The sequence below is a fragment of the Ceratotherium simum genome, chromosome 5 (assembly GCF_057802395.1).
Source record: "Ceratotherium simum simum isolate JZ-2026a chromosome 5, ASM5780239v1, whole genome shotgun sequence".
NCBI classification, from domain to species: domain Eukaryota; kingdom Metazoa; phylum Chordata; class Mammalia; order Perissodactyla; family Rhinocerotidae; genus Ceratotherium; species Ceratotherium simum.
The window spans coordinates 61,898,107-61,911,368 of NC_141904.1; the positions used below are offsets into that span (position 1 = coordinate 61,898,107).

General features: G+C 37.5%; 1 protein-coding gene across 5 annotated transcripts in view; it reads left to right on the forward strand.

Annotated features, from left to right (window-relative positions):
* The window catches only part of PTPRG (protein tyrosine phosphatase receptor type G), a 687,787-nt gene that overhangs the window by 643,635 nt on the left and 30,890 nt on the right, over positions 1-13,262 (forward strand). For all 5 annotated transcript variants that reach the window (XM_014793421.2, XM_087431273.1, XM_004419875.3 and 2 more), the window contains 2 exons: positions 562-653; positions 7,905-8,001. In XM_014793421.2, the coding sequence (XP_014648907.1) occupies positions 562-653; positions 7,905-8,001 (189 nt within the window). The remainder of the gene's footprint in view (positions 1-561; positions 654-7,904; positions 8,002-13,262) is intronic.

Genomic DNA, 13,262 nt, shown 5'->3' on the forward strand with positions numbered 1-13,262 from the left:
AAACTGATTATTTGGCATCATGTAGACACAGCTGTCTTGAACTAAAATTTTGAACACTTAAACATAGATGGCATTGTACCCGAAGCCAGCTGGTACAATGGCATCTATCTGTAATTGTGTGTAAAGATTGCTTAGACTTCAAAGATTGGAAATAGAGCTTAATTGCTCCAACTTCAAGCTGGACCCCATTGAATAGCAATTAGAAAAAAAAACCCTAGGTTATAAGATTTCTTGACAAATAAGTACCCTTGGTAAGTTCAGACTTTTTGTCAAGTGTATGATGTGGTGATTTAACTATGTAAATTGCCTTGAATATGAAAAATGTAATTCTTTATGTACCTTTTTTAAAAACCATATTTAACCTAGCTTATAGGCATTTGAAATCATGAGATCCTAATGTAAAATAAATCCTGCAACTTTTCTTGAAGACATCTATTTCAAGTGATACAATTACATCACTCTTTGCAAAAATCAAATATTTGTCTTCAATAATCCCTTATCAGTGGTATTTGTTTTATGGAAGTATTCTCTGTGACTCTGAATATCATTTTATTCCCACAGATGACATGGAAGCCATTCCTGTCAAACAGTTTGTTAAACACATTGGTGAGCTCTATTCTAATAACCAGCATGGGTTCTCCGAGGATTTTGAGGTATGTTTCAAAACTGGAAATTAATTTCCAGAAACCTAACTCTTATTTTACAGGGATTTTTATAAACTTGAAATGAATTTACTCCAAGCATAACCGTAATTGAGAAAAGTGGAGTGTTTTTTTTTTCTTTTCCTTACACTCATAAATTTAACAGGCATTCTTTTCCCAGTAAAGATGAGGTGCAAGGGAGTTGGTTGCACACTTCCTCAACATGCACTTCTATGAAAGAACAGACTTAGTGGTAGAAAAGAAAAACAAACTCCAGTTCTTCATGTTAATTCTAACCGGCACAATAGGCGTAATGCAAAGCAGAGGGCTCTTAATTCCATCCTGTCTGGGATGCACGAGGTGTAGTGGAGAGGGAGCTGAGTTGGAGGAACTGGATGCTGGATCCACAGTGGTGCGCTTCGTTGTTCTTGGGCCAGTCACTTCATCCCTGACTCCCAGTTTCCTCGTTTCCAAAATTGGCGCCACTAATGTCACCTACATCCTCAAGTTGTTGGAAAAAGTGAATGATTAACATCTTTGAAAGTGCTGGGTTAACTGTGAAGCCCATGCAAAGGTTGATTGTTGTTGTTTTCATGATTATTAATCCTTGGAGAGAAGACGTGGGTTAACACAGCCTTCTGATTTTAAGAACTGGTGTGTAGGAAACAAGGTAGAGAGCAGCACGCGCCACCCTGCCAACTCTGGGTTTCCTGCCAGTTCAGCAGTGACAGGGTGTCAATGAGGAGCTATTAAACAGACTGCCCTTTTCTTCACTGAGGCGCTTAACTAAGGCACATCTCTGGCAGCAAGCGTGGTGTCGAGGAGGCCAAGTTTTCATGGCAGCTCAGCTGTCTTCTAGCTTTGTGGATAAGTCAGTTCCTTTCTCTGTCTCTTTTCTACTTTAAAATGGAAATAATGATGATGATGCTAACCTGCCCACCTCTTTCACAAAATTGGCTAAGGGGATCAAATGGAGTAATGGAAGGTAAGCACTTTGAGATCATCTGGGAGCCATACAGCTGGGAGGTGCAATTATTTTGCATGGACAATGAGAAATAAAAATAGAACCAAAAGCCCCTGTCTCTATGCAAATTTGGAGTCTCCAAAGGCCATCATAAAGGCAATTATATTGACAACTCGTTTTAAACTAAGTCTTTGTCCTTCTCCTAGTTTTCTGTTTGTTTTGTTTTTTGAGAAAAATGAAAGCAAAGGTGATAGAAAAAGAACCCTCTGATTTATTCTGCAAAGTCATATGTTTCATGGAACAAACAAAAACATGTCAAGTATTTAATGTGGCTATTAGATGCTTACCAAAAAAGGTGCCTATTCAACTACAAAGAACATGGTTTAAAGTCAAACATTTTGTATTCATGAGGACAGCAAATGTGTGTGGTGTTAAAGTGATTTAGTTCAATTGACTGTTGGCTGGATGACTGAGCAAGAATATTGAGGCATTTAACAATGTTGATGGTATTCAGGACAAACATTTATCCTCTAGAGAACAGAATTTGATCAGGATGATCAAATGCAACTCCAGTTTCTCAATTATTTATGATTTGAGACCCCAGTGCTATTCATCACAGCTGGTTTTGACACCATTTAATTATTCAAAGTAATCAGCTATACCTCTGTAAACTTGATCTGAGCTAAAATGGGCTTGGCTGCATCAAAATCAAGCCTGTTAATAAATCCTGGGCATCTGCACCCTATTTCTAGCCTTAAAAAATAATACTGTGGCTAGGAGCTTTCATTGCCTATATTGAACTTTATAGTTTAGGTATTATTAGCTGGTAGTTATGAGTGGGGACCAGAGAGGGTGGGGAGGCGGGAGGCTTTGTTCTGCTGTTGTCCTTTTGCAATCTCTCTGATTTGAAAGGTTTAAAATCAGAGCTGTTCAGAATAGGATGAATATCCTTTCTTCTGAAAAGCACAGGAAGGCAGCAACATCAAGGAGGAATGAGACAGTAGAAAAACTTGCTGATATACTGTCATCTTCTAATTTAGGGAAAATTTGAAGTATTTTAAAACAGTGGTATTATTCCTTTTTTGGTAGCTCTGCTAAAAAGGAAAACTGGTAACAGCCTGTATCAGAAATTATTAAGGCTGTTTTATAAACGAGATAGTAATAGGCTATAAAAGGAAGGTCAGGAAAAGAGATTTTGTGTGATTAAAAAAAACAACAAAACAAAATCCTCATTATGGTAAGAGAGTAGTAACCTCAACCCCAGATTCGCAGATCTTTTTACGTGGAGTAATGATGGCCGGCATTTACTTAGCACTGTGTGTGGATTATTTCACTCGTTCCCCAGAACCACCCCATGATGTGGGTGCTGTCTTACGGTCCCCAATTTACAGATGAGGAAATTTTACCCGTGAGAAAACTGAGGCTTTGGGTGGCTCAGTTTTGAAATGGCAGAAGTAGGTTTTAAGACCAGGGCTATCTGACTCGAGCCCACGTATGTAACCTTGATGCCCTTCAGAGTAGTAGTAAAGTAGTAGTATCCTGTACTGAGCTGAAGTCAGAGAGAAAAACAAGATTGCCACTGATTATCTAAAACTGACCATGCAGCTGATGAACCAACAATTGCCTTAGCAAAAAAGGGGGAGGGAGCAGCCAAAATAAGGAGCCCCCCTACTAAGAGTACTAGGAGCACATTATATGATCTTTATGGTCTAGAGCCTTCCCAGATGGCTGAGAATCTGACTTATAAAAATCTTCTACAACATCTGAATAGAAGCCTAAAATTAGTCAAAGAACTAATCTTAAAGTTATAGAGAAATACCACTTAACAGTTGATATTTGGCCATTAAGAGATAAAACAACTCATCTAACAGTTTCTGAGTATGTACTGTTCTCTGGACATAATATAAGGTACACAGATGAATTAGACAGAGACCTTGCCCTCATGGGGTTCAGTCTGGTGGGGGTGGAGACCGGAGTGTACACAACCAAAGTAGAAAGCGTACAAAGCAAAATAAGTGCCAATACAGATATAAAGTTCTGGAGGAGTGCAGAAGAGAAAGGCATCTATGTATTTTGATTGGGTATTTCACCAAAAGTTCTATTTGCCCCATCTTGTTTAAAAATCTTGGATGGAAGTGAAAAACAATTTGGTGAATAGCTGTCATACTTTCAGAACTTTGCTGCTTGGAGGAGAATGAGAAAAAGGATTCCCTGGTAATTTTGAGTCTTTGTCTAGAGGTGATGCTGAAAGCAAGCTTTTTGTCTTTGTCAGATAAATGTTGGAGACGGTTAAAAGCTGGCGACGTTCTATCTCTAGCAGATTTTGCAGTCACTGGAAATAACGTCAGTCTTTGTCTCAGGATAGTGTTCAATGACTCTGTTCCCTTGGCTACCTGAGCTGACTTCAACTTCACTCGTCCCCGGCCTCCACAGTCATGATCCATGAGGCTTGCAAAGGCGCAATGCTAGCATAATCTTTCACAAGGAGGGAGCTCCGAGGCCATGTGGGTCGACAGAATTAATAGGCAGGGGTCAGGAGCATCACAAGTGTAAAGGCTGAGTACCAGATGAGGCCAGAGGTCCAGTACCCCTGGATGAGATCCTTTGGGGGATCACCTCTGTTACAGTTAACTGCAGCTGAATTAAATTTGGGCTGGTTGCTCATCTTAAATCAAGAGAACAAAGCTTTGTCCACCTGAGCCCATGTGCTAAGGGACCAGTAGCCACAATCACTTTACATAAAATGCAGACTTCTGATGTTGCTGATGACGCATAGTAGGGAGTCCCTGAACAGAGGTGTAATGCTGCATAAAGACTGCTGCCTGCAAGATGGCAGAAAATGACTCTGTACAGTTTCCCGAGCCTCTGTGACAAAATGCCAGTTTGGGTCTTAAATGTCTTAAAGAAAAACATTTTTAAATCCTTATTATGAAGAAAATCATAGTTGGTTGATATTTTTAGGAAGAGTGAGGGAAAAGTGAGTTAGTTTATAAATTGTATGTGAAAAATAATTTTAGATTATAGACCTGCTGTAGGATGATAGGCACTGTGCTGTACTCTCCAAAGATGGGTTGGTTTTCTGGAGGGGTAAGGCAGTAATTTTAGATAAAGACATATGGATTCGGATAGGGGGAGAGAAGGACAGGCATTCTTGGCAAGGTAAATGGCAGTGAAGCAAAGAGCAGGAAATCATATGGTCTTTTCAAAGGGCAGAGAATTAAAACTGTCTGGCATTGGGGAGGGAGCTGAACACGGGATGGGACCTTGAAAGCCTCACTAAGGAATTTAGAATCTGTCCAGAGGTTTCTCAGTAAGAGAATAACAAAGTCAAAGCAGTATTTGAAGACAGTCTGGCAGCAGTTTGTAGCCCGAGCAGAGGAGAGTAGAGGCAGGAAGATGCAGTGTAACCAGTACCTGGCGAGGGCCAGCTCTGTGTCCGTCCTGTACAAGTACCGGGCTGTAGTCATGACCTAAACTCATCAGTCATCTGTAGAATAGTCCCCTGAACACAGTTGTGGGCTGCCTGGACTCAGATATTAAGAACGTGATACATACTCAGTGTAATACTTGGTCATTAGGTTCAAAATATTTTCTTCTCAGCTTGCTTTGTGAAGCTGAGTAATCTGAAAGATTTCTAGATGTATTTTTTGTTCCATTATTTTTTCACATTGAGCCACAGAATGCTAGGACAGTAAATCTCCACGTGCTTTTTTGACAGCCTCTCACATCAACGACTCCAGGCAGGAGGTGATTCAGCCTATTTTATCTCCCGAGAATGCTGAGTATATCAACTTTTAGTATTTTTGTTCACTTTTTTATTTTGACTTTATTTTAAACCTCTTGTTTTCAGTTGGCTCTCTTCTACAGTTGTGTGTCTGTTAATACTCAGAATATTCATTTTGAGAATTCCAGCTTTGTTATATAGATAGTAAAATCCAAACAAGCTTAAATTTTAAACTATTTATCAGAGTGCTGAATAGGTAACTTGGTAACTTTACACACTCCATCAGCCAGTGTCACTTGAAAGGGTTTTAACACCTATTAAAATCACATTAACTTTGAAATGCCAGTTCTGATGGAGAAAAGCCACTCCAGGATCAGATGATATTATCAGCATCTAAATGGGCCAAGCAGTACTGCAAGGAATTACAGATGACATTATTATCCACAAGACAAAATCAGAAGGCCTTAGGCAAACCCCTTGGGTTCTAATAAGATCAGATTTAACATTATTTATGACTATTCTTTGTTTTCTGTCATTCGCATAATTGGAAAAGTGAAATAGAGGCAACAGATCAGACCAAGGATTTTAGATAACAAAGAGTTGGATTGGTTATAGTGAATGACTGCTTTAAACAGTACAGACAGCTGCTCCCAAGCAGTCTTGGTCAATTGCATTATATTATAATAAAGGCCCAACCTCAGTCCATAGCTAGGGTGGTCAGATCCACACAGTGGGGAAAAAATAGCAATAAACAAAGCGAATCTCAAACTCAAGTCCTAAAAGCTAAAATCGCTCAGCACAAGATATCTTAGCAACTCAGCCCTGAAATGATACATGCCAAAGGTATGACCTTCAAAACCCTGAAGCAAAAGGATGTCAGCTTATTTCAGGGATTTGTGTATAGACTGAATTAACGTCTTCCAGAATACAAACTCATCTTCAAAGGTTTCCTGCCCCGGAAACTAGTCAAAAGAGTATGCCTCAGTCTTTCGAGGCAATTCTAAAAGGCCAGTCCCCCAAATACTCTGAATATGGCTAGCATTGCTTATGTTCTGGTAGATGTCAAGCCTCACCAAAAAAAACACAAAAAAAGATATCAGATTCATTATTTTGTTATCAGCCCACACGTTGTCTCATTTTAGAGAAAAGAGCCAAAGGCAGCCTTAAGCCCCTTTAAACCAGCATTTGCCAAACCGCAGGTTACAAACCATTTTAGAATGGAACAGAAAATATCAGAGTTGATCACATCTACTAAGAGTAAGAAAAGGGTAAGGATTGTCATGAAACACACACTTTCCCCAGAGAGGTGTCTTGAATTAATGCCTGTGAGGCTTTTTTTTTTTTTTTTTTTTTTTGACAACGGGGAAGGCCTACAATTATGGAAAATTCAGTATACAGCTTCTAAGAATCAAGAGTCCATGAATGGTTTCTTTGAATAGATAATGACCCTTTGTTTTTCTACCTTAGTTAAAATCTTTGATTACAGTGAGTTCCTCCTTGGAGAGAAGAACTCACTCAGAAGTACTTGGGAAATATAAAAGACAACCAGTTCCTTGTTTTCATTATGCCTAATGTAAATGCTGTGGAAAACATCCATAATTGCTATGCAACTCCTTTGTGAAAAACAGTCTGCGTGCTCCTAAACTCTGTTACATCTGTTATGTGTAAAACATTTCTCCTGATAATTTTGTGCCACTTTGCTCCTGCTCTTTGTAGCAGCTGTGCACTACTAATGACTTCCGTTATTAGTTAGCTTCAGCGCTTTCTTGGGTTTGAAGCGTACAGCGTAGAAAAATTTGGCTTTTCAGCAACCTTGTATTATGCTAATAGATGATGTTTATATCCATGGCAAAGGTAGCTGAAGAGAGTTGCTTCTTCCACTGCTGTTTTTCTAAAGGATAATTTAAATAAAAGCGTTAACAAATAATTCATCAGAGCCATGTATGTTTGAGCCAGATATGACAGTTGATTGGGCTATATATTAGTTATATTAGTGTCATTTCGGGACTGAGTCTTTATAGTCAATTTGCAGTCTGATCGTTATAAAACAAGGCCATAAGGCCTGTAAGCGTATTGCAAATCATGGTGGAGATTATACTTCTGCCTAGAATATTCCTGTTCATCCTTTGAGACACAGTTGAGTTCTCTCCTGTCTAAAGCCTTCCTCTGTGCTCCCATCATAGTTTCTTCAGGCCACTTTTCTATTAATCACATTTGGCTGTCACTATCCTTTTGCACGTTTTTCTCACCCATCAGACCGTGACATGTTAAAAAAGAGATACTGTTTTCTAATCTCCAAGCCTAGGTCAAAATCTGGAATAAAGTAGGTGATTGATGAATTAGTAAAGAATGAAATCCTTTTATCTTGTTCACATCCTTCATACATTTGTTATGAATATGTCAGTAACTATTTCTGAAGTTGAGTTTGGGGAGATAACGGTGGCATTGGTTATGGAGTGAGTAAATACTTTATGCCTTTGGATGTAAATAGTTCCTTTCTTGCTGCAGCCTTGTTTTTAAACATCTAAAGTCTGTCTAAAGTCTTTGAAATCTTGCTGTTTGTTTTCTTCACTAGGAAGTCCAACGCTGTACGGCTGATATGAACATCACTGCAGAACATTCCAATCATCCAGATAACAAGCACAAAAACAGATACATCAACATTTTAGCATGTGAGTAATAAACTAGAAACTATCTTCAACTGTGAGGAAATTAAATCTTCATGCTGGGTCTAAGCTGAAAGCCAAGCAATCAGAATCAGGATGCCAAGAAAGAATTACACTTGCAAGTTAACCTCTCATTAGCCCATCTTCAACCATGTGTAAGAAGTGGGAACATTTTCTGCCCCCTTAGTCTTTTATTAAGCTGTCAGATCTCAGCCTAATAATAAGGTGATTGAGAGAAAGTGTTCTGAGCTTGACTGTTTTCACATGAAGTGATTTCATATCCGATGCTGGGAACCAAAATTTTAACGTCATATGGCTATCTTGACATTGTGCTTAACCAGTGAAAGCCACGGCTTTTAATACAAATAGAAATACTGAGAGTTGAATCAAGTAAGCCAAATTTCACAGCAGTCATTCTAAGACTAGGTAATAGGTCTATACCTTAAATGATGAGCCTCTGCTCCTTGTGGCCCATGTGCTTAGTCCTATCCAACATATTTCCAAGGTCAAGAGTATCCTGGAGGTTCGGAACTCAAGCAAATAAGCGTTCTTCTTACGGAGCCTCAAGAAATACCCTAGGAGCACAGGCTACTTCTATAGCTAGAATGCCAATTGGGTCACTGGCAGTTAATGTATGCTTTGATATTGAGGGCAAGGGCCCAGATGTTTATGGTTAACATACACTATGGTAAGGAACACATTACATAAAATTAGTGCATTTAAATAAAAAATTGTGCATTTAAATTGGACCACTTAAATTTGAACACTACTGTAGATAAATTTTTTTATATTACTTTAGTGAGATATAATTCACACACCATATAAAATTCACCCATTTTAAGTTAATTTAAATTCGCATTTGAATTTAAATTTTAAGTGAATTTCAGTGGTTTTTAGTATAATCACAGAGTTATACAACCATCACCACTATCTAATTTTAAAACATTTTCAGCAACCCAACAAGAAACCCCTTTACCCATTAGTAGTCACTCCCAATTCCTCCCTCTCCCCAGTGCCTAGAAACCACTTATCTACTTTCTGTCTCTAAGTATTTGCCTATTCTGAACATTTCATGTAAATGGAATCACACAATTTGTGGCCTTTTGTGTCTGGTTTCTTCTACTTAGCATGATGTTTTCAAGATTTACCCATTTTGTACCTTGTATTAGTACTTCATTCCTTTTTATGGCTGAATAATACTCCGCGGTATGGATATACCACATTTTTTTTTTTTTCCGGTGAGGAAGACCAGCCCTGAGCTAACATCCAACACCAATCCTTCTCTTTTTTGCTGAGGAACATTGGCCCTGGGCTAACATCTGTGCCCATCTTCCTCTACTTTATATGAGATGCCGCCACAGCATGGCTTGACAAGTGGTGCATCGGTGCGCACCTGGGATCTGAACCTGCAAACTCTGGGCCACCGAAGCAGAGCACGCACACTTAACTGCTGCGCCACTAGGCTGGCCCTGTTTGTTCATTTATTATTTGATGTACATGTGAATTGTTTCTACTTTTTGACTATTATGAATAATTCTGATGAACATTTGTGTACAAGGTATTGTGTAGATATATATTTTTAATTCTCTTGAGTATATACTTAGGAATGGAATACTTAGGTCATATGGTAACTTTATGTTTAACATTTAGAAGAACTGCCAGACTGTTTTCCAAAGTTGTTGCATCATTTTACATTCCTATCTGCAATATATGAGGGTTCCAATGTCGCCACATCTAACACTTGCTACTTCATTTTCTTTAATAATAGCCATCCTAATGGATAGGGTCTCACTGTAGTTTTGATTTGTATTTCCCTAATGATTAGTAATGTTGAGCATCTTTTCATGTATCTATTGGTCATTTGTGTATCTTCTTTGGAGAAATATCTATTCAGCTCCTTTGCCCATTTTTTAATTGGATTACTTGTCTTTTTATTGTTGAGTTGTAAGAGTTCTTTATACATTCTGGATACAAATCCCGTATCAGATATATAGTTTGCAAATATTTTCTCCTATTCTGTGCATTGTCTTTTCGCTTTCTTGATGGTGTCCTTTGAAGTACATTTTTTTTTTAATATGGGCGAAATCCAGTTTATCTATTTTTGTTGTTGTTGCTTATGCTTTTGGTGTCATATCTAAGAAACCATTGCCTAATCCAAAATCATGAATATTTACACCTATGTTTTTGTCAAAGAATTTAATGGTTTTAGCTCTTATATTTAGGTCTTTGATCCATTGAGTTAATTTTTTGTATATGGCATGAGGTAGAGGTCCAACTTCATTCTTTCGCATGTTGATATCCAGCTGTCCCAGCACCATTTGTTGAAAAGACTCTTTTTTCACCCCTTCGAATTGTCTTGGCACCCTTATTGAAAATCAACTGACCATAAGTGTAAAGGTTTATTTCTGGACTTTCAATTCTGTTCCATTAATCTCTCTATATATCTATCAATATATCTACCCTTATGTCAGTACCACGTTGTATTGATTACTGACTATAGCTTTGGAATAAGTTTTGAAATTGGAAACTGAGTCCTCCACCTTTGTTCTTCTTTTTCAAGATTGTTTGGGCTATCCTTGGTCCCTTTTGTTTTCATATTAATTCTAGGATCAGCTTGTCTATTACTGTGAAAAATGTAGCTGGGATTTTGATATGGATTGCACTGAATCTGTAGATTAATTTGGGGAGGATTGCCATCTTAACAACGTTAAGTTTTCCAATTCATCAAGATGGGATGTTTTTCATTTATTTAGGTCATCTTTTATCTCTTTCAACAATGTTTTATAGTCTGCATTTTACAAGTGTTGAGCTCTTAAATTTATTTCTAAGTATTTTATTCTTTTTGATGCTATTGTAAATGGAATTGTTTACTTAATTTTATTTTCAGATTGTTCATTGCTAGTGTATAGAAATACAATTGATTTTGGTATACAGATCTTCTTTCTTAAACCTTGGCTGAACTCATTTATTAGTTCTGATAGTTGTTAGACACTTGGTATTTCTAGTCTTTTTGATAAAGCCATTCTAACAGGTGTGAAGTGATATCTCATTGTGGTTTTCATTTGCATTTCCCTGATGATTAATGATGTAGAGCATCTTTTCCTGTATCTGTTGGCCATCTGTTTGTCTTCTTTGGAAAAATGTCTATTCAGATCTTCTGTCCATTTTTTTAATCAGATTGGCTTCTTTTGCTATTGAGTTGTATAAGTTCTTTATATATTTTGGATATTAGCCCCTTATCAGATATATGATTTGTAAATATTTTTTCCCATTCAGTGGGTTCCCTTTTCATTTTGTTGATAGTTTCCTTTGCTATGCAGAAGCTTTTTAGTTTAAGGTAGTCCCTCTTGTTTGTTTTTGCTTTTGGTGTCAGATTCAAAAAGTCATTGCCAAGACCTATGTCAAGGAGCTTACCACCTATGTTTTCTTCTAGGAGTTTTAGGGTTTCAGGTCTTACATTCAAGTCTTTTATCCATTTTGAGTTAATTTTTGTGTGTGGTGTAAGATAGTGGTCCAGTTCTTGAACTTTTGCCTGTGGCTATCCAATTTTCCCAACACCATTTATTGAAGAAATTTCCCTTTCCCCATTGTATATTCTTGGTTCCTTTGTTGTAAATTAATTGATCATGTATGCGTAAGTTTCTGGGCTCTCTATTCTGTTCCTTTGATCTATGCGTCTATTTTTATGCCAGTACCGTTACTGTTTTGATTACTATAGCTTTGTAATATAGTTTGAAATTAGGGAGCACGATGCTTCCAGCTTTGTTCTTCTTTCTCAAGATTGCTTTGGCTATTCAGGGTCTTTTATAGTTTTATACAAATTTTAGGATTGTTTGTTCCAGTTCTGTGAAAAAATGCCATTGGAATTTTGATAGGGGATTTTGCACTGAATCTGATATTGCTTTGGGTATGGACATATTAACAATATTAATTCTTCCAATCCATAAGCATGAATATCTTTTCATTTATTTGTGTTGTCTTCAATTCTTTCATTAATGTCTTGTAATTTTCAATATACAAGTCTTTCACCTCCTTGGTTAAATTTATTCCTAAGTATTTTATTCTTTTTGTTGCAATTGTAAATGGGATTGTTTTCCTAATTTCTCTTTCTGATAGTTCATTATTAGTGTATAGAAATGCAACAGCTTTTTGTGTATTGATTTTGTATCCTGCAACTATACTGAATTTGTTTATTATTTCTAACACTTTTTTGATGGCATCTGTGGGGTTTTCTATATATAATATCATTGTCATCTGCAAATAGTGACAGTTTTACTTCTTCCTTTCCATTTAGGATGCCTTTTATTTCTTCTTCTTGCCTAATCACTCTGACTAGGACTTCCAATACTATGTTGAATAAAAGTGGTAAAAGTGGACATCCTTGTCTTATTCCTAATCTTAGAGGAAAAGCTTTCAGCGTTTCATCATTGAGTATGAAAGCTGTGGGCTTGTCATATATGGCCTTAGGATTTCTATATACAAGATCCTGTCATCTATGAATATAGTTTTACTTCTTTCTCTACATAAAGCTTTAAAAGAACCACAAGTCATTTTTTAATAAGAGTATTTGTTTCAGTTATCTGAGAGAGTGAGGAGAAGGTCAAAAAGGGAACAAGGAAGAAGAGTCTGACTTTGCTTTTCTCGCCAGTCTTTGACTGGATTGACTGTGGCAGTGTTTGTTGCCTAACGCAATCCAGGCTCCCCTTCCTGAGACTGTGAGGATTTGTCCATCTGTATGCCTCATTTCTAACCATATTAGTCAGGCAGGAGTATATACACATATATGTCTTGCATATGTCCACACATAGCATTCTCTTTGCCATAGCAACCTTTTCTTATAGGGACCTCACTGCCTAGGCTAAAAGTATGTGGCAAAGAAGAGGGAGGAAATCAAAGCAACTTCTGTGTGATGTGCCCAAGGATCAGAGTGTTTTGCTGGAAAATCACCGTCTCTGGTTAGATGTGGTTATACTTTCACAAGTTAATTTGTGGTTTTACTTCCACAAATTCAAATTAGAAGTGGTTTTATTTTCATAAGTTCAGAGAGTTGGGTTTTGGTGTTCTCCTGGACACTGGTCAAATTCTGGACACATCACCTGTCACCTTGGTTTACCTTTATATTAATGCCTTTATATAGCAAAGAGTAGCACAAAAATGTCATGAAACAAATAAAAATTAGTCTGTGAATGTGCCAGAAACACAATGTAGGAAAAGCCTTCCCTCACGGAGTCAGCACAACTTTCGAGGTATATGTGGATGCCACCATG